The following is a 19,249-nucleotide window of genomic DNA, read 5'->3' as shown; positions in this document are numbered from 1 at the left end:
ATAGTTATTTTGATTAAGTATGAATGCTGTGACCTTGCTTTGTCCTGTAGCCACCAGAAAGGCAGATTGTGGTTGGAATTTGTGCCATGGCCAAGAAATCCAAGTCGAAGCCAATGAGTGAGATTCTGGGACGACTTTGCAGGTTCAAATACATCACTACTGTGATATTTGAAGAAGACACCATACTAAATGAGCCAGTGGAGCAATGGCCACTTTGTGATTGCCTCATTTCCTTCCACTCAAAAGGTACCAGTTTTGTGATGCCTGAGATGTCTGACCACTCTTAAGTGCTGAGATCATTTGCTTTGTTCGGTGTCTTTTCTCTGTACAATTAGTTATTCGCCCAGATTTTGTGATTGGTAAGGCTATCAGCATTTACTGTTGTAAAATAATAAATTGACAGCAACAAAAGCTGTCTGTACTTGTGGAGTTGAATGCAGAAATCAGATAGTTGCTATCCTAATTACCCCACTGCTGTAGAAGATATATACTGTCATATTCCTAGAACCCTGTTGCGCTGAAGTAGATTTCAAATCACAAGTTCCAGTGCAAACACCCATGGACTGTTGGCAAGAGTAACTTTAACAGATTCTCCCCAAAAGGCACTGATATTTGCAACCTTCCAGTACTTCAGTCATGTGGTGAATCCAGATCGTCTTGCTTCATTTAACAGCCCCACATGCACCTTTTCTGGAAGGAATTACTGGATAACAATCAAACTTGGGTTCTTAGCTGATTTCTTTACTCGCTCCTAGTCCAGGTTCACTGAGGCCAATTACAGCACCCCAGTCATCTTCTACATTGGTTGTTGAGGTTGGAGTTTAAGTCTGGTTTAATTTTACCCAATTATGAATGGGAAAAAAGTTTACAGGCAAAAGTTGGCATTTAGGATAGTTTTGCTATATTATTCTAAAGAGCTCTGATTGAAAGCTGCAACTACTGTCATTAGGGCATTACTTTGAATGTAGATCCACCGCTCTAGCAGGAAAAATCTAGTTTTATGTCAATGGATTAAGTATTCTGTTACAGCTGTTCATTTAAATCTCTGCTCCTGCAACTAGCCTATGCTCTGCATCAGGAGCATGAATTTGTCAGTTTGCACCTTGGTCCTTAAATGCATCACAAATTTTCATTATGTATCATTCTGTCATATAATTGTTTTGTTTGAGTCCAATAAAACATAGAATTTGTTTTCAGGTACAAGTTAGAAATCCCGAATTCATTAGGCTCTTTTTATTTTTGTTTTTTTAAGGGTTTCTATTGGACAAAGCAGTGGCTTATGCAAAGCTAAGGAATCCATTTGTTATTAATGACTTGAACATGCAATATAATATTCAAGACAGGTAAGTGTCTGTCAACCAAGTCACTGTTTGCAAAACTCTCAGCATAGCATCCAACATTGGATGTGAATCTGTGTTTGGACAGCACTTAGTAAATAATTCTGAGCATGCTAAGAAGCTACATAGGGCCCTGTCCTCTGTAAGCAGAATATATCCAGGCATTGTGCCTTTTTCAAAAGCATGGGAGACAATGGGTCCCTTGTACATTTCCCTTGCCAATGCTTCAACCAATCAGAGTCAACTTACCATTTTTGAATTTGAACAAAAGCTTGACCCATCGTGTCTGCACTGGCTCTCTGAGCAACTCACCTAGTACCATTCTAGGTATGCTTTCTCCCTGTAACCCTGCAATTCTTCCTTTCAGATAACAGTCTAATTCCCTTCTGAATGCTTCAATTGGACCTGCCTCCACCGCACTCTCAGGTAGTGTATTCCAAACCCGAACCTCATCACTTTTGCATCTTTTACTAATAACTTTAAACCTATGACCCCTCGTTCATGATCCTTTCAGGAGTGAGAACAGTTTCTCCCTATCTACTCTGTCCAGACACCTCATGATTTTGAATACCTCTATCAAATTTCTTCTCAATCTTCTTTTCTCTGTGGAAAACAGTCCTAACTTCTCCAATCTCTCTTTATAACTGAAATTCCTCATCCCAGGCACCATTCTTGTGAATCTTTTCTGCACCCTCTCAAGTGCCTTCACGTCCTTCTTAAAGTGCAGTGCTGGATGCAGTACCCTAGCTGAGGCTGAACTAGTGACTTATACAGATTCCACATAACTTCCTTGGCTCTTGTACCCTATGCCCCTATTCATGAAGCCCAGGACACTGTTTGCTTTATTTTCTAAATCTGTCCTACCACCTTCAATGACATATACACCCAGGTTTCTCCATTTAGAGTTGTCCCCTTTATATTATCACTCCATGTTCTTTCTACCAGAATGAATCACCTCAACAGTTCTCTCTGTTGAACTTTATCTGCCACCTGTCTGCCATCCCACCAACTTGACTGAGTCCATGTGAAGTTCTACATTATCCTCCTCGCAATTCAATGCTACCAAGTTTTGTATCATCCGCAAACTTTGAATTTGTGCCCTGGACACAAGATCATTAATATATATCAGGAAAAGCAAGGGTGCCAACACTGACCCCTGGGGAACTCCACTACAGACCTTCCTCCAGCATGAAAACATCCATTATCCATTACTCTCTGTTTCCTGTCATTAAGCCAATTCCATGTTCATGTTACTGCTGTCACTTTTAATCCATGAGTTATAATTTTGCTCAAGTCCGCTGTGCGGCACTATTATTTTGGAAGTTCATGTACACCAAATCAACAGCTTTGCTCTCATCAATCCTCTTTGCTACCTCTTCAAAAACCTCTAGAGAGTTAGTTAAACATGACTTTCCCTTAAGAAATCCATTCTGGCTTCCCTTGATTAACCCGCAGTTGTCCATGTGACTTAATTTTGTCCTGAATTATTGTTTCTAGAATTTTCCCCACTACCGAAGTTAAACTGACTGGCCTATAGTTGCTGGATTTATCTTTACACCCTATTCCACTAAAGGGTGTAATGTTTGCAATTCTCTAGTCCTCTGGGACCATCCCTGAGTCCAGGAAAGACTGAAAAGTTATGGCCAGTACCTCTGCAATTTCCACTCTCGCTTCCCTTAGAACCCTTGGATGCATCTCATCTGGTCCCAGTGCCTTATCAATTTTAAGTACAGATAATCTATCCAATACCACCACCTTTTTATGCCAGCTGTCGGTCTCTTTTCACATTCCCTCTTTGCTTCTCTTATTTGCTTCTTCACTTCTCCTCTGAACCTCCTGTATTCAGCTTGGTTTTCAAATGTATTTTCTACCTTCCAGCTGTTACAAGCACACTTTTTCTTTTTCTTATTTTCTATCTCCTTTGTCATCCAGAGAGCTCTGGATTTATTTGCCCTACCTTTCCTTTTGGAAGGAATATACCTTGACTGTGCTGAATCATCACCTCTTTGAAGGTAGCCCATTGATCAGCTACGGTTTTTCCAGCCAACCTTTGACTCCAGTTTATTTGGTTCAGATCCGTTTTGACTCCATAGAAGCTGGTTTTCCCCAGGTTAATTTTTCTTACTGCGAACTGTTCTTTGTCAATTTCCATAGTCAGCCTTAAACATATGTTCTCTAAATGAACTGCTAGGCCTACCACAGGATAATTGTTCCTGGGTACATTCTTGATGGTAACGCCTCGACCAATCAGCACCCTCTTCTCATACACTATAAATTGTTGTTCCCTTTGAAATTTGGTATTCTTGCATCAGTCCTGAGGAGCGCAAGTCGAAAAGCTTCAACAGCAAGCCTCCTTTTTCAGCAATACTCAAGTTACATAGTACAAAGTGATTATTTATAATGGCTATGGTATCATTCCCATTTATTTAAATTCGTGCTATCAATTCATCCATCTTAATATGAATACTGCATGCATTCAGATTAAGAGCCTTTAATTGTGCTTTTTTGCCATTTGTCCCTGCTCTGACTTTTTTGCTGGTGCACTCATAAGTTTGTATACTCTTATCCTGTCACACCCTGGTTATCATTACATATTTCGCTACCCTGCACTTCTTGCCTTGTCGTTTCTTGTGAGCTTTCTAAATCTCCCCTTGCATTAACTTTCACCCTCCCCTCCCCCCACCATCCCACTGTTTAGCTTAAAGCCCTAGTTATACAATTTGCCAGAACATTGGTTCCAGTGGGGTTCAAGTGAAGCTCGCCCCAATAGTACAATTCCCTCTTTCCCCAGTACTGGTATCAGTGCCCCATGAATTCAAACCCATTTCTCCCTCACCAATCTTAAGGCCACACATTTAACTCTCCTGATCTTATTTACCTTATGCCAATTTGCTTATGGCTCAGGTAGTAATCCAGAGGTTATAACCTTTGTGATTCTGCTGTTTAACTTAATCTCCAGCTACTCATACTCCTTTAACATAACCTCTTTCTCTGACTTACCTATGTCATCGGTATCCATGTGGACCATGGCAACTGGATCCTTCCCTTCCTAATCCTGCTTCCACTCCAGCCCTGAGGAGATGGCCATAAACAGGCAGGCAACACAGCCCTTTATGCTCACAATGCAGAGAACAGTATTTCCCCTAACTATACTGTCCCCAACTATTGCCACATTCCTTTCTGTGTTCTCTCTCTCTCTCTCTCTCTCTCCCCCCCCCCCCCCCCCCCCACGCCATTTGAATGGCCCCCAATACCATGGTGCTTCTCATCCTCCCTATAGTCCCTGCTCTTGTCCACACAGGCTGCAAAAATCTCGAACCTGTTGGACAAGTGTAAGGGTTGTAGGTCCTCCAGTTGTACCTTCTGACTCCCTTTACCTGCTTCATTTGTAGTCTCACGCTTCTGTCCCTGACCACACAACAGAGCTGAACTACATAAACTAAGGTGTCTGACTGATTCCTGGAACCAAATGTCCAAGTAATTTTCCCTCCCTGATGCATCACAGCATCTGAAGCTCGGATTTCATCTCCTCAACTCCAAAATTCTGCAGAAACATACTGCAGATGTGGTTACTGTGGATCGCGCTGAAGTCCGTCAGAGCTCACATGCTGCAGCTGCAACACATCACCTCCACTACCATCTCTATTGTATTTTTACCTAATTAGGGTTTCAAATTTAGAAAGACCACTCAATGATTATTTTTTATACTAAGTAGTTTAACGAGTTCCATCTCTCCATCCATTTTCACACCACTTCCCCTGGTGAAGGTCATGGTGGCAGTAAGCTGAGCAAGGTCGAACAGACTTCCCTTTCCGCAGTCACAGATTCCAGCTCCTGTTGGGGGATTCCTAGGTGTTCCCAGGCCAGCTGAGAGATGTAATCCCTCCGGCCTGTCCTGGGTCAGCCTTGAGGTTTCCGTCCAGTGGGCCGGGCCTGATACAGCTCAGCGGGAGGCACCCTTATCAGATGCCAAACCACCTCAATTGGCCGCGCTCGATCTGGAGAAGGAGCAACTGTACTCCAAGGCTCCCCCAGATTGTTGAACTCCTCACCCTGTCCCGGAGAGTACGCCCAGCAACCCTGCAGGAGAAACCTCATTTCCGCCACTTGTACCTGCAATCTTATCCCTTCGGTCGTTACCCATAGTTCGTGACTGTAGGTGAGGATGAGGACATAGATCGACCAGTATGGTTTAAATAGTTAAGCTATAAATTTAATACAGTACTATATCTTCTTGGTACTAGTTTAAACTACTGCCCCTGTTTAGAGAAAAGAAACTTTAAAACTCCAACAATCATTCACCTACCCGCTTGCCTAATTAATGCTTCTGGACTTCAGTTCTCAAATCACTGTGTCCTGCTCCCTCTCTTGTGGACCACTCCTTGACCTGTAAAACATTGGACCAGACAACTCTTCCCTCAATGCGTCAAATTCCCTCACTCACCAAATTCGGTACCCTGCAAAGTTCCTCTTCAACTAGCTGGTCGCCATGCTACATACGTAAGGGTGTGAGAGTCCCTTGCAGAGTCTCACTTGGGTTTGGAGCCATACTCTGGACAAACAAGAATGAATAACTCAATACCAAATAATGTGTGAAAACAACAATCTTTATAAAACAATTAAACAATTATTAATTATTGGAAGAAAAAGGAAAGATAACTTTATAAAAAGAAAGAAAGGAAGAAGGGAAAAGCAAGCACTTATTTAAATATACAATACAAAAGCTAAAAGTTAACCTTGCAAGGGGATGGACACTCCAGCCACTCCATTGACAGCCCTTCCTCCCATTGTCTTGAGTAGTTGACTCATCCGCTCTGGCTGCAGCCCTGAATGTTGGAGGCTGTGCTCCATTAAGCCTGATTTCTGGCTCCATTCCAGCCTTGCGAGGTTCCTACTCAGACTTTCTCAAAACAAGAGTCTGGTAAACATAAGTCTTAACCAGTTCTCCTCATAAGCACAGCAAGGCTTTGCAACGTTCAAGTGGTTTATGCATCTTTTGATCGTCTCCCATCTGGCATCAATCAGGTTGTATGTTCATCAATCATCCTCCATCTCCCCATTCCACACCATAGTTGACCACCTCACATGCAAGGTTATTCATTGTCCTGTCTTGTAGCTCAAGGGTCATTGATTTTCCTGTTAACATTGCTATATTTACTATTGTTTAATTATTTGACTTAATCAGAGCACAATCGCACTTACTTTGTATACCTTGATTCAAAACTAACTTTAAATATTCAATGCAGGCTTAATATAGGTTTTCTTAAAATCAAGAACAAAGCAGAAATAAAATGCAGAAATACCAAATTGCAAAAATTAGTGGCTGTGGGCCTTCAGCCTCCCCCCCCTTTAAAATACAAATTAAAGCAGCATTTTATAATCAAGATAACTTTTGTAATTTCTCCAGTCGGAGTGACCTTTGTTATTGGGATTTCAGAGCTTATAAAGGTCGTAGTTCGAGTTCAGTTACTTGAGGCCAGTTGTTGATGCATTTTACTTGTGTGTCGTTGTGTACAGCAATTGACTAACGGAGACAGAATTATCAGGAATTGAATAAAGACTAACATGCGATATAATCTTAATCCGTGGTTGAATATTCACGTTCATGTCCTAGTTCCATAAATCCTCCCACCATGTGTTAGTCTTGATAACAGGTATATTAATAAAAAGATTGATGATATGTTGCAGCAGGTGGAAATACACTTTCTGGGATTTAGCAATGTTCTCCTCAATTCTCTGTTGTTCGGGCAGCTGTGGGTCTTTTTCACCAAATCTTTCCACGTACTCCTGTAATTGTCCTTTCTTTCTATCTTTTACACTAATTGCTCTGTTGACATGGTAAATATTTATCAGTTCCCAGTCACCAATTTTGGCAGGTGTCCGTGGGGTAAAACAAAAGTTTGTTTTGGGAACAGGGCATAGTTTTTCATATTCATAATTATATTCCTTTTCTGTGTTGGTAACAGTATCCCCCTTCTACATATGCAGTTTGTGTTGGTTTTAGGTTAGCTCAAACAACCTCCATGGTGCAATTTACTCGCGTCTGATTAAACCCACAAGTTGCTTTGGGATGGCCCTTTATCTTGTACGGATGCATGGTCACTTCGCTCCGTGTGTTACACCCTTCCAGCTGCGTTCCTAATACATAATTGCCCAATTTTACTGCATATAGATAGGTATTGTGATATTGTACATATGAACTAGGAGCAGGTGTAGGCCACTCAGCCTGTCAAGCCTGCTTCAGCGTTCCATGGCTGATCTGATTGTAACCTCCCGCCTACCCCCGATAACCTTTCACCCCATCGTTAATCAAGAATCTATCTAGCTCTGCTTTAAAAATGTTCAAACACCCTGCTTGCACGGCCTTTTGAGGAAGAGTTCCAAGACCCTCTGAGAGAAAAAAATTCTCCTCATCTGCCTTAAATAAGCTGCCCCTTATTTTAAAGTCGTGACCCCCTAGTTCTAGATTCTCCCACAAGAGGAAGCATCCTCTCTACATCCAGTTGTTTTTGCCCTCCACCAACTTGGTAATGTCATTCCTGTTAAATTCAGCATCACAGGTATCACCTTTATAACATACGTTGTGATAAATCTTCCCCATTGAGATTAACACCAAACCACTTCTTGTTCCCTCCCTATGTATCAGACAATCTGGACCACTAGCCCTAAGGAGTACTGAGCGTGTATTATGGTATTTTTAAAAACGCACCATGTGACTGTCCACTGTAATGTAATTATCAAGTGGGCCTGCCATAATCATTCTCTGATTATCTTCTGGGCTATAACCTCCTGCCTTTTGATTTCGTTATCCTCCTCAACTTGTCTTAAAGTGATAAATGTGGAATATCTTGGGGCAGAGAATGTTTAGAGGCTGCTTCAGTTTCTAGTTTAAAGTGTGTCCTGTGACCTTCCACTAGGATCTCTGTACTCCAATAGTACCTGCTCAATTTTTTAATCTCTCCTATAAAGGGTATCTCAATGTCTTGTGAATATTCAACTTCATAGATTCTGTTTCCTTTTAAAACTTTTTTCGTTTTGAGTATCCTGCCCAATTTTTCAACTGTGATATACTACCTGAAAATGCCCCTTTTTTTTTTGCACGAATGGCATTGCGCATCTTTAGCAGGATAATTCCTGCGTCTGTGCTTTTCTCTTCTGCATCAGCAGTAGCTAGTTTGGACCATTGCTGTTAATTGCTTTTTATGCCTCACGCATCTCCTTCTCTCTATCTTCCCTTTTTTATGTCTGACTAATTTAACTGTTACTTTGGGATTCAGGCTCTCTCGCTCCCTTGCTCTCTCCCCTAACTACAGATCGGTTCTCCCCCTGATCTCCGTTGGCCTACTTAGCCAGTGTCAAGTTTTCTTGGGACGGCAGATTATCTTATAATGCAGCACCCAAATTCCAGCAACTATTCTTTGTTAATTAGCTCCTCTTTCAGATTACTGTACACTAACTCTTCTGTTAATCGTTACAAATCCTTAATAAATGATGCTTTCTCCGTGTCTGAGTACGTTTATTAAACTTTGTAAGTTTTGGGATGATGCTGTTGTGAAGACTGAAATATGTCTCCCATGCATCAGTGACTCTGGTATATGTGGCTTTGCCCCCATTGACCCCCAGGATAACTAAAAGGTTGTCCGCACAGTTGCCCATTGCATACAAAAGTGTACAGACCTGCTCATGGTTTGGCTTCACTGTGAGACCTGAAGTGGTGCGGAATTGAGCAAATCGTTTGTAATACTTGGCCACATTTCCGCCTAATTTTGGCCTGAAACTTGAAACTTTCCTGTGGAGGTAGAGATTTTTCTAGCACCATCTTTTACCACTTGCCACAATATATTATGTTGTCGAATCGAGTGGTTTCAGTACCTCCCAAAGACTGCTAGCTGCAAATACTCTTAAAATATTTACAATGATGAGAGCACTTCCTTACACTAGTTTCTTTTCACGCTGCTTTCTCCTAGACTGTCAGTTCACATGTGTATATGTCACTTCCTTCTATGACATCACAGACTATTATAGTTAATCCTTTGTGGGACTTAGTCTAACATATTCCAATATACTACACTATACAGGACATTCAAGCTCCCTAAAGAAATATGAAAAATATCTAGACTTTCATAATTGGAAGCATCACTGATCTCCAATCAGTCAGATGTTAAGTCAAGATTAAATAGATTCATTAAAGAACCATGTACTGAGAATGAAATTTTATACTGAAATCTTATATCCATTTCACAACATACTTTATTGCACTTGTTGCTATAATGTTTCTTTGTCGAGTGAAGGCTCCCATGATATGGAAAATAATCCACATTTTCCAAGATCTTGCCGCTGATCTTAATCGATGTGGGGAGCTGTTGTGCTGTGGGAGCTGGTTGGAAGTGGACTTAGTTTTCCAGATATTTAGTGAAATATGTCCTCGTGCTTCGGGGAGGAGTTAAATTACATGGAGCTCAGTTTCTGAGAGAGCTCACACACAATTTCTATTTGCATATTGGAGCTCAATGACTGAGTAGAGTGGTTTTGGATTGAAGGTAGTGCAGGATGAATGGTTTCCCATCTGTTCTATACTTTATCTCTGTGCTTGTGCGTAATTTGCTGGAGGTAGACATAGACGACAAAATTCATCATCGCCTCCATAATGTGCCAGCTCAGTCTTTGGGCAACTGAGCAAACGAGTATTTGAGGACCACGATCTTAAACTTGACACTCTAGTCATGGTTGCTGGACAGCAGTAACCCCTGCACTCTCTATATGCTTGAGACTTGGACAACCTACAGCAGGTTCCCAAAAGCACTGGAGAAGTACCGCCATTGGTACCTTTGCAAGATCCTTCAAAGCTGGTGGAAGGAAAGGTGGTCCAGCAGCAGCTTACTCATCCAAGACAACATGCTCACCATTGAGGCACTAATCACTCAAAATCAGTTCTGCTGCGCAGGACATGTCGTTCGTATGCCTGCCATCAGACTGTCGAAGCAACTGCTCCACTTGGAACTCGCATAATGGCTGGGCAGCGGAAACCCTTCAGGAATGCTTTGAGGATATCCCTAAAGAGGTCAAACATCCCCACTAACTCAAGAGATCCCCTGACTTGTGACCGACCAAAATGGAGAGCACTCCTTTGGGAAGGCATCAAACGCATCCAGACACTTCATCAGAAACATGCAGAGGTGAAGCCGAGGCATCAGAGCACACAAATCTCCAAAAAACTCATCTACCCGACCCTTCAAGCACTCCCAACCCTGCATGTGGGAGAGCCTGCAGATCGTGCATTGAATTATTCTTCGGGTTAAATATATATGAGGAGACATTTCCTCATTTTATTTTGATACTCCCGCATGTGGCTGTATTGCACAAAAAATAGTCATTAGACAATGTGTAAAGAAGGATTATGAATAGTTGACAGGCTTTATTCCCCATCATCCACTAAGTTTGGCTATTTTCACTGATCAACGTGTTGACTTAAGTGAAATCATCAGTAATGTTGACATTGAAAATAAAATTGAAAACTTCACAGTAAATACTTGTGACCTAAAGACAATACTGAATACCAAAGTCTGCATTTTGTCTGTAGGTTCAGGCACTTTATATGACATATAATGCCCAAGTAGGGTGTAATAAAAAAGGCCCTCATTTATATGTATCTTCATACTAATTATTGCTATTATGTGTGGTAATTTTAAAGGCTTAGCTGAGGATTTGTCATATAGCTCTAGGAGTTTTATTATGTAAACCAGATGTTGTTGTTTACTAATTATACATAAAAAGAATATAATATTGTTTAAAAAAAAAACCTTGATCATTTAATTGCTGAACTTAACTGACTTGATTTTTACATGCAGGAGGGAAGTTTACCACATTTTGAAAGAAGAAGGGATTGAGTTGCCACGCTATGCAATACTAAATCGTGATCCAGATAAACCTGATGGTAACCTATTTTTAGAACTAATCATTTTTGTTGACTCTGATATTGCATAGATATAACACTCAATTTGATAATATCATTATAAGCTATAGTTCCATGAGATAATTACAGGTGAGATTATTTGCTTTACTTTTATTTACCCATCCAGGGGAGTCCTATTTTTCATTTTCAGCGAATAGGTGCCACTGGGCATTTGTTGCCCATTTGTAGTTAGTCTTCAGAGAAGTTGGTGAGCCATCTTGAACTGCTGTAGTCAATGTGATGAAGGAATGCCAGGATTTTGACCCAAAGATGATTAGAGAACGGCAATATGTGTCCAAGCCTGGATGGCATGTGACTTGGAGGGAAATTTGGAGGTGATGATGTTCTGTGGTTTGGAATGTGCTGCCAAAAAAGACTTGTGTGCTTACTGCTTTACCAGATGGTAAACATTGTAACCATGCTGTGCTGGTGGTGGAGGAAGTGGTTGTTTAAGCTAGCGGATGGGCTGCTGATCAGATGACTACTTGGTCTTGTACTTCAGTCTTGCTGCAGCTGCACCTATCTTGGGCATGTGGAGATATCCCATCACATTCATGGCTTTTGCTTCGTAGCTTGTTGAGAAGATTTGGGAAGCTAGCAAATAAGACACTCATTGCAGATTCCTCATTTTGGTAGAATCTCTCGTAGCCATGGGATTAATATGGCTGGTCTAGTTGAGTTTTTGGTCATTGGTGAGCCTCAAGATGATGTTGGTGGGAGCTCAATGATGGCAGTGCCATTGAATATTAAGAGATGGTGGTTAGGTTCTCTCTTGTTGGTGATGATTATTGCTTAGCACCTTTGTGACGGAAATGTTATCTATCACTTAGCAGCCCAGGTTTGTCCTGGTCTTGCTACTGTCGTATGTCAATGTGTTGAAGGTGTCTGAGAAATTATGAACAAAGCTGAACGTTCTTCAGTCATTGATCTTTTTCTGCTCTCACCCCTTCAGGCATAAACCTTGTTGGGGTGGCCAGCTTTCTTGGGCAGCAGCACAGCCTGGATGTTGGGCAGGACCCTACCCTGAGCTATGGTGACCCCTCCCAGCAGCTTGTTGAGCTCTTTGTTGTTGTGGATGGCAAGTTGCAGGTGGCGAGGAGTGATGCGAGTCATCTTGTTGTCCCGAGCTGTGTTGCTGGCCAGCTCCGAGGATGGCAGTCAGGTAGATGTGGGCTCCGGCTCCGACCAAGTTCGGCGTGTAACCCTTGCACAGCAGCCGGTGGATACAGCTGACGGGGAACTGGAGACTGGCTCTAGAGGAGCAAGTCTTGGCCTTGGCGCGCCCTTTGCCTCTGATTTTACCGTGACCAGACATTCTGATGTTTCTTCAGTCATTAGCGAACAGTCCCACTTCTGACCTTATGAGCAAAGGTCATTGATGAAGCAACTGAATATAGTTGGGCCATGAATGCACCCTTGCACTCTTGCAGCAAATACTGGGGCTAAGGTGATTGGCCTCCAACAACAACTATCATATTCCTTTGTGTCAGGGAGATTCTCCACCCATTCACCACCCCCCCCCCCCCCCCCTCCCAAAATTCCCATTGACTTCAATTTTGCCAGGGCCCCTTGGTGCCGACTCAGTCAGATGTTACCTTGATGTTAAGGGCAGTTACTCTCATCTCACCTCTAATTGAGCCTTTGTGGCCATGTTGAGACAAAGGCCACAATGAGATCTGGAGCCAAGTGAAAATTGTGGAACAACCTGACCGTCATTGAGCAGGCTAATGGTGAGTAATTGCCTCTTGATAGCACTGTTGACAACACCTTGCATCATTTGGCTTTTGATTAGAAGTAGGCTAATAGGCTGGGTTGGTTTTGTCCTGCTTTTTGTGGACAATACACATAAAGGCAATTTTCCAATTATCAGATAGATGCCACTGTTGTAGCTGTATTGCTTGGCTGGAGAGAGAGCTAGTTTTGGAGCACAGGTCTTCCGTACTACAGCTGTGACCGGACTAGTAGCCTTTGCAGTTCTAGTGCATTCGGCCATTTGACATTACATGAAGGGAATCGAATCATTACTAATATGCCTTGATTATTAGTATTAATATCTTCATTCTATTCCACACATGGTTCACTTTATCTGAAGAAAAATTTCCTGATAGCGTTCCTAAAATTATTTAAATCTATTACTAATTTGAGCCTCACCCCTTGTTCTATTTCTGCAGTTTAATTTAATGTGTTTTTTTTCACTTTTTCTGTACTCTTAACCATCTTTAAGATTTCTATAAGATCATCTCCCAAATGTGTCTGCTCTCCCTGGAAAAGCATAAGTTACTCCAGTCTTCCTTGGGTCAGAATCGTTCTGTTTATGTATGTCTTCTAGGTCTGTGATATAAGATCAAGATGAACATTGCCTTTGTGGCTTTTTTAGACATAATGGCTGGAATGTTTCCAAAAGCTTTCCACTAGGACTGAAAGTGAGACTCGACCTTATATGAGCAGAAGGGGTGGAACCTTTTAGCACTGTTGGGACCATCGTTCAGTTGAGGATGGCAACCCATCTCCTTTCCTACCAGGAAGAAGAATAGGGCGCCCCATGCTGATGTGTCCTTGAAGGCCAAGTCAGCTTTTTATTTACCATGTTAGGGCCAGGCCAGCAGACCCCTGCCATCGGGATTCGGGATGGGGCGGGGGGTGGGGGAGGGGTGCACTCTTCAGTGGCTGTTGCTGCCACAGGGCACCCCCTGGGTCGTGGAGTGGTTATGAAAGAGGCCCTGTACCAGGGAACCTGCCGGGAGGCCACCAGGATTTTCCCTCCTGCCTCCTGCAGGTAAAATGCTGACAAATGCAGGAAATGGCTCACCCACCATTGGGCTTCCCTTCCAGTGACATTTTATGGGGTCTCTGACTCTCAGCCCATCTCCAGAGGGTTAGTAAAATCCATCCCAATGGGTCGAGAAGCTGAGATTCTGAGCTGCTTGGGTGTTCTCAGTTTATGTTAACTTATAAGTTATACAGTAACTGGGATGCAAAAATAAATGTTCTTGTATATCCTTCTGTTTACATTGGTTCAGCTCAAAAGAAAATATACATAACACAAGGATATCTAGCATAACCTCCTTGAGCGCATCTAGGGATAGGCAACAATTGCTGGCCTCGTCAGTGACATCTGCATCCCATAAAAGAATTAAAAACAAACTAAAGAAATAAAACTTTTTTCTTAGAATGTAATTTGGTAGAGGGTGAAGATCATGTCGAGGTCAATGGGGATGTCTTTCAAAAGCCATTTGTGGAGAAACCAGTGAGCGCAGAGGACCACAATGTTTACATTTACTATCCAACATCTGCTGGCGGAGGAAGCCAAAGACTCTTTCGAAAGGTATGGTTTGTATGATCTTATAACACTTAGAGAATAGGTAATTCAGAAAAGTTAAAAGATCTGAATTTATTTCTAAAATAACAACTTGCATTTATTTATTAACCTTAACGTAGAAAAACATCCTGAACCTCTTTGTAAAGGTGAAAAGAACCGAAGGCCGAGCTTTGTTTCAGGGGTCAGGAAAGATGACAGCTTAATTCAAGGGATATATTTTGTAAAGGTTTTTAAAGCAAGGCAAGATTTGGAGAGAGTTAAGAAGTAGGGATGAGGCAGCTAAAGGCCTCTGTGCTGAAGGTGGAGTGAAAGGAATGGTTTCAACTTCAAATAACGGGTCACTGTGAAGTACCAATAGTGCGTTTGCCTGCCTGTGTGTCTTTGTAAGTAAAAATACTTGCACCTGTGGGCACTTAATCTATAATAATTTTTGTTTGTCAAACTTTGCCTCACTTTTGCCAATGAGTGGAAACTACAATGGAAACTACTTCTGTAAGCTCCTTAACCTGTGATTAAACAACCTGGCTGCTGGGTACTGCACTATTATCTTTCCCCCATAAATTATTAAAAATACTTTCCAAAACATATTCCACTTATTTTGTCAGTAACTAAAATTTCTCAAACTAAGGGTTTGATGTTTATACCACATGAGCTTAACTAACCATATCCATTAAATTATTGGTGCCTTCATTGAAGTTTCTGCATGAAGGCATCAACCCCTCCTAAAAGCCTTGCTTCAGCATGATTATTTTGCCCAGAGTTATGACACTGTGAGCTGAATCTAGATTCTGTGGACTGTATGATGTATTTAATTTTCCAAGATGTATTAGTACCATCTCAGTCAGCTATATTGATTTTTTTTTTCTTTTAGCTTATAGTTTCTCCTCATCTATTTTATTACAGAAAAGGTAGAGAACAAACTAATTTACTTTACAAATTTATTCAAAGCTACAGAGCACATTGGAGAGTTTTCTTGTAGATTTGTGTTTTGTGTGTGAGAGAACAAGTGCCAGTGTACTGATAATACTCCTATTCTGACTTTTATGTTAAATGCCATTCACAAAGCCCATTAAACCAAGAGTGTGTATCTTTCATCTTTGCTATTAGGTACGTTTTTTTTAAAAAAGTAAGCTTTGAAAAGTATAACTTCAACTTCTGATAGTTGTCAGCAATAACTTGCATTTACATAGTGCCTTTAATTTAGAGAAACATGCTAGGGTGCTTCACAAGAGGCATAAGAAAAGCTAGATGCTAAGCCAAAGCAAGAAAGATTAAGATTGGTGACTTAAAGACTTGGTTGGAAATGTGGGTTTTAAGCAAGGTTTTAAAGGAGGAGGGGAAGGTGGGGAGGCCAGAGGGATTGGGGAAGGGTGCAGGGGGAGGGAGGAATTCCAGAGCATGGAGACTTCTGGCTGAGAGTGCAGTTGGAAAAGATAAGGTGAAGAAGGCATTGCACAAAGGCTTTGGAAAAACAAATGGGGAGTTCGGTTGAAGTTGTAGGACTGGAAGAGATTACAGAGACATGAAGTTAGGCTTATGTTTGTGTGAGTGCGGATGGCTCTGAGAGTGTGGCTGAGTTAATTGAATTAGAGGTGGATAGACAGCATGGTTGAAATGACCAAGAGAGTTGGGTGTAAGAAGGGTATTTGAAATGCTGATGAGTGAGCGAGGATGGGGCTTTAAAGAAATTTGCATTTTAAGGTAACTAGAGAGGCATTTGATTTTCAAAGAAACATGATAAAGTTTTACAACTGACGGGATAAATAGGGCAAGGTTATTATGTTTATTTTTCCCCCAAAAGGAAAAGGCCATATTGACAACATGAAAGATTTTTATAATATGAGAAAAGTAAATTTCAAAGACTTGTGGAAACAATAGGATTTACAGATTAAAGAGGAGGAAATATATTTAAAGAAGGTTGGAAGATTGTATCAGGGTGGCTGTGTAAGATCTAAAAGATGTACTCTGTGAAACAGACTTGGGGAAACAGCCTCGAGCCACTTTGCAGAAGTCTGCTGTTCCAGTAACTGAAGTTGTGTTAAAAAGCCTTTGGAATTCCACTGTCGAGTGGGTGCTGTGATAACCTTGCTGGATTGCCTCTCTACATTTAAAATCTATTTTGGACCATTGCATTAAAGGGGGTGTATAGTTGGGAATCAGGTTAATTTGGAACTTTGGGATTTGTTATAATTTAAATAAAGGTGTAACTATAATCTTGTATGTGTTTTAATTCTTCTTTTGTTAATAAACCTTTTTGTTTAATTTTGAAAATCTCTAAAGGTAATAGTGGACTCATTACTTCTGAATTCAATGCATAATCCTCATCGTAATAAATACAGATTGCAAAACAGTTGTAGTAGCATGGCCAAGTTTCCCTTGTGGATTTGGTCAGCCTGGCAAATGCCACCTCCCATATCATAACAGAAGCAAAAGGGTTGGGAATGAAGAAGTGGAAGAGAAATGCAGAACATGTTGTAAGACAAGCTGAGAGAGAGCAGGCACATTTTTTTAATATTAATTCAAAGGATGTGGGCATTGCTGCAAAATGCCCATCCCTAATTGCCCTTCAGAACGTGGTGAGCTGCTGCTTTGAACCCCTGCAGTCTATTGGTATAGGTACACCCACTGTGCTGTTAGGAAGGGAGTTCCAGGATTTTGACCCAGTAACAGTGAAGGAATGGTGATGTATTTCCAAGTGAGGATGGTGAGTGGCTTGGAGGGGAACTTCTAGGTGGTGTGTTCCCATGCATATGCTGCCCTTGTCCTTCCAGATGGTAGAGGTCGGGGTTTGGAAGGTGCTGTTTAAGGAGACTTGGTGAGTTCCTGCATTGCATCTTGTAGATGGTACACACTGCTGCCACGGTGATGGAGGGAGTGAATGTTTGTGAATGGGGTGCCAATCAACTGGGCTGCTTTTTCTTGGAGGGTGTCAAGCTTCTTGAGTATTGTCGGAGCTGCATTCATCCAGGCAAGTGGAGCATATTCCATCACACTACTGACCTGTGCCTTGTAGATGGTGGACAGGCTTTGGAGAGTCAGGAGCTGAGTTACCTCCTGCAGGATTTCTAGCCTCTGACTTGCTCTTCTAGCTGCAGTATTTATATGGCTAGTCCAGTTCAGTTTCTGGTCAATGGTAACCCCCAGAATGTTGATAGTGGAGTTTCAGCCATGGTAATGCCATTGACTGTCAAGGGATGATGGTTAGATTCTCTCTTGTTGGAGATGGTCATTACCTGACACTTGTGTTGCTTGAATGTTAAGTGCCACTTGTCAGCCCAAGTCTAAATATTGTCCAGTCCTTGTTGCATTTAGACATGAACTGCTTCAACATCTGAAGATGGTGCTGAACATTGTGTAACCATCATCAGTGAACATCCCCACTTCTAACCTTTGATGGAAGGAGGTCTTTCATGAAACAACTGAAGATGGCTGGGCCAAGGACACTACCCAGAGGAACTCCCTGCAGTGATGTCCTGGAACTGAAATGGTTGACCTCTAACAACCACAGCCACCTTCCCTTGTGCTAGGTTTGACTCTAACCAGTGGAGAGTTTTCCTCCTGATTCCCACTGACTCCATTTTTGCTAGGCTCCTTGATGCCACACTTGGTCAAATGCTGCCTTGTTTTTAAGGGCAGTCACTTTTACCTCACTCTGGAGTTAAACTCTTTTGTCCATGTTTGAACCAAGGCTGTAATGAGGTCAGGAGCTGAGTGGCCATGGTGGAATCCAAACTGAGCGTCAGTGAGCAGGTTATTGCAAAGCAAGTGTGACTTGATAGCACTGCTGATGACTCCTTCCATCACTTTATTGATGATCGAGAGTAGACTGATGAGGCAGTAATTGACAGTGTTGGATTTGTCCTGCTTTTTGTGTACAGGACATAACTGGGCAATTTTTCACATTGCCAGTTAGATGCCAGTGTTGTAGCTGTACTGGAACAGCTTGGCTAGGGGCGTGGCAAGTTCTGGGGCACCAGCCTTTAGTACTATTGCCAGAATATTGCCAGGGCTCATAGCCTTTGCAGTATCCAGTGCCATCAGCCGTTTCTTGATATCACGTGGAGTGAATTGAATTGGCTGAAGCCTGGCATATGTGATGATGAGGACCTCCAGAGGAGGCCAAGATGGATCATCCACTCGGCACTTCCGTTTCGGCACTCTAGCTTAGCTTGTGCGATGTGTTTTGTTTTGTTTAATTATACATTCAGCTTGTGTCACTATTGAACAAGGCATTCTCTGAATCACCATTAGCAATGTTGCATGAAATCCATTGGTGAAGTAATGAAAATATTAGCTGGTTCTTAAGATGAAGCAAATTAGTTAACTACTTTATAAAGCCCCTTTTATTTAGCAAAATATATCAAAGGTGCGTTGCGAGCTTTATCAAGCAAAATCTGACATATATGGAGCTTTTAAGACAGATGACCAAAGGCTTGGTCAAACTAAGAGGTTTTAAGGGCATCTCAAAGGAGGAGAGGTAAAGAGGCAGAGACATTTCGGTAGGGAACTCCAGAGCTTAGGCCTTAGGCTGCTGAGGGCTGCCAATGAAGGAACAATTAAACTCAGGCATTCAGAATTCAGATCCGGTAGTGTTTTTACAATTACAGGAGGTTACAAAGATAGGGAGGGGCGAGACCACTG

The 19,249-nt window shown here is 41.8% G+C and overlaps 1 protein-coding gene across 9 annotated transcripts in view; it reads left to right on the top strand.

The window, feature by feature from the left end:
* ppip5k2 (diphosphoinositol pentakisphosphate kinase 2) overlaps window positions 1-19,249 on the top strand; it is a 210,519-nt gene that overhangs the window by 19,992 nt on the left and 171,278 nt on the right. For all 9 annotated transcript variants that reach the window (XM_041185638.1, XM_041185641.1, XM_041185640.1 and 6 more), the window contains exons 3-6: window positions 51-246; window positions 1,253-1,343; window positions 11,186-11,271; window positions 14,460-14,614. In XM_041185638.1, the coding sequence (XP_041041572.1) occupies window positions 51-246; window positions 1,253-1,343; window positions 11,186-11,271; window positions 14,460-14,614 (528 nt within the window). The remainder of the gene's footprint in view (window positions 1-50; window positions 247-1,252; window positions 1,344-11,185; window positions 11,272-14,459; window positions 14,615-19,249) is intronic.

The sequence above is a fragment of the Carcharodon carcharias genome, chromosome 4 (genome assembly GCF_017639515.1).
Source record: "Carcharodon carcharias isolate sCarCar2 chromosome 4, sCarCar2.pri, whole genome shotgun sequence".
NCBI classification, from domain to species: Eukaryota; Metazoa; Chordata; class Chondrichthyes; order Lamniformes; family Lamnidae; genus Carcharodon; species Carcharodon carcharias.
The sequence above is the reverse complement of the archived record's forward strand: the minus strand, read 5'-3'. Positions and strand labels throughout refer to the sequence as shown.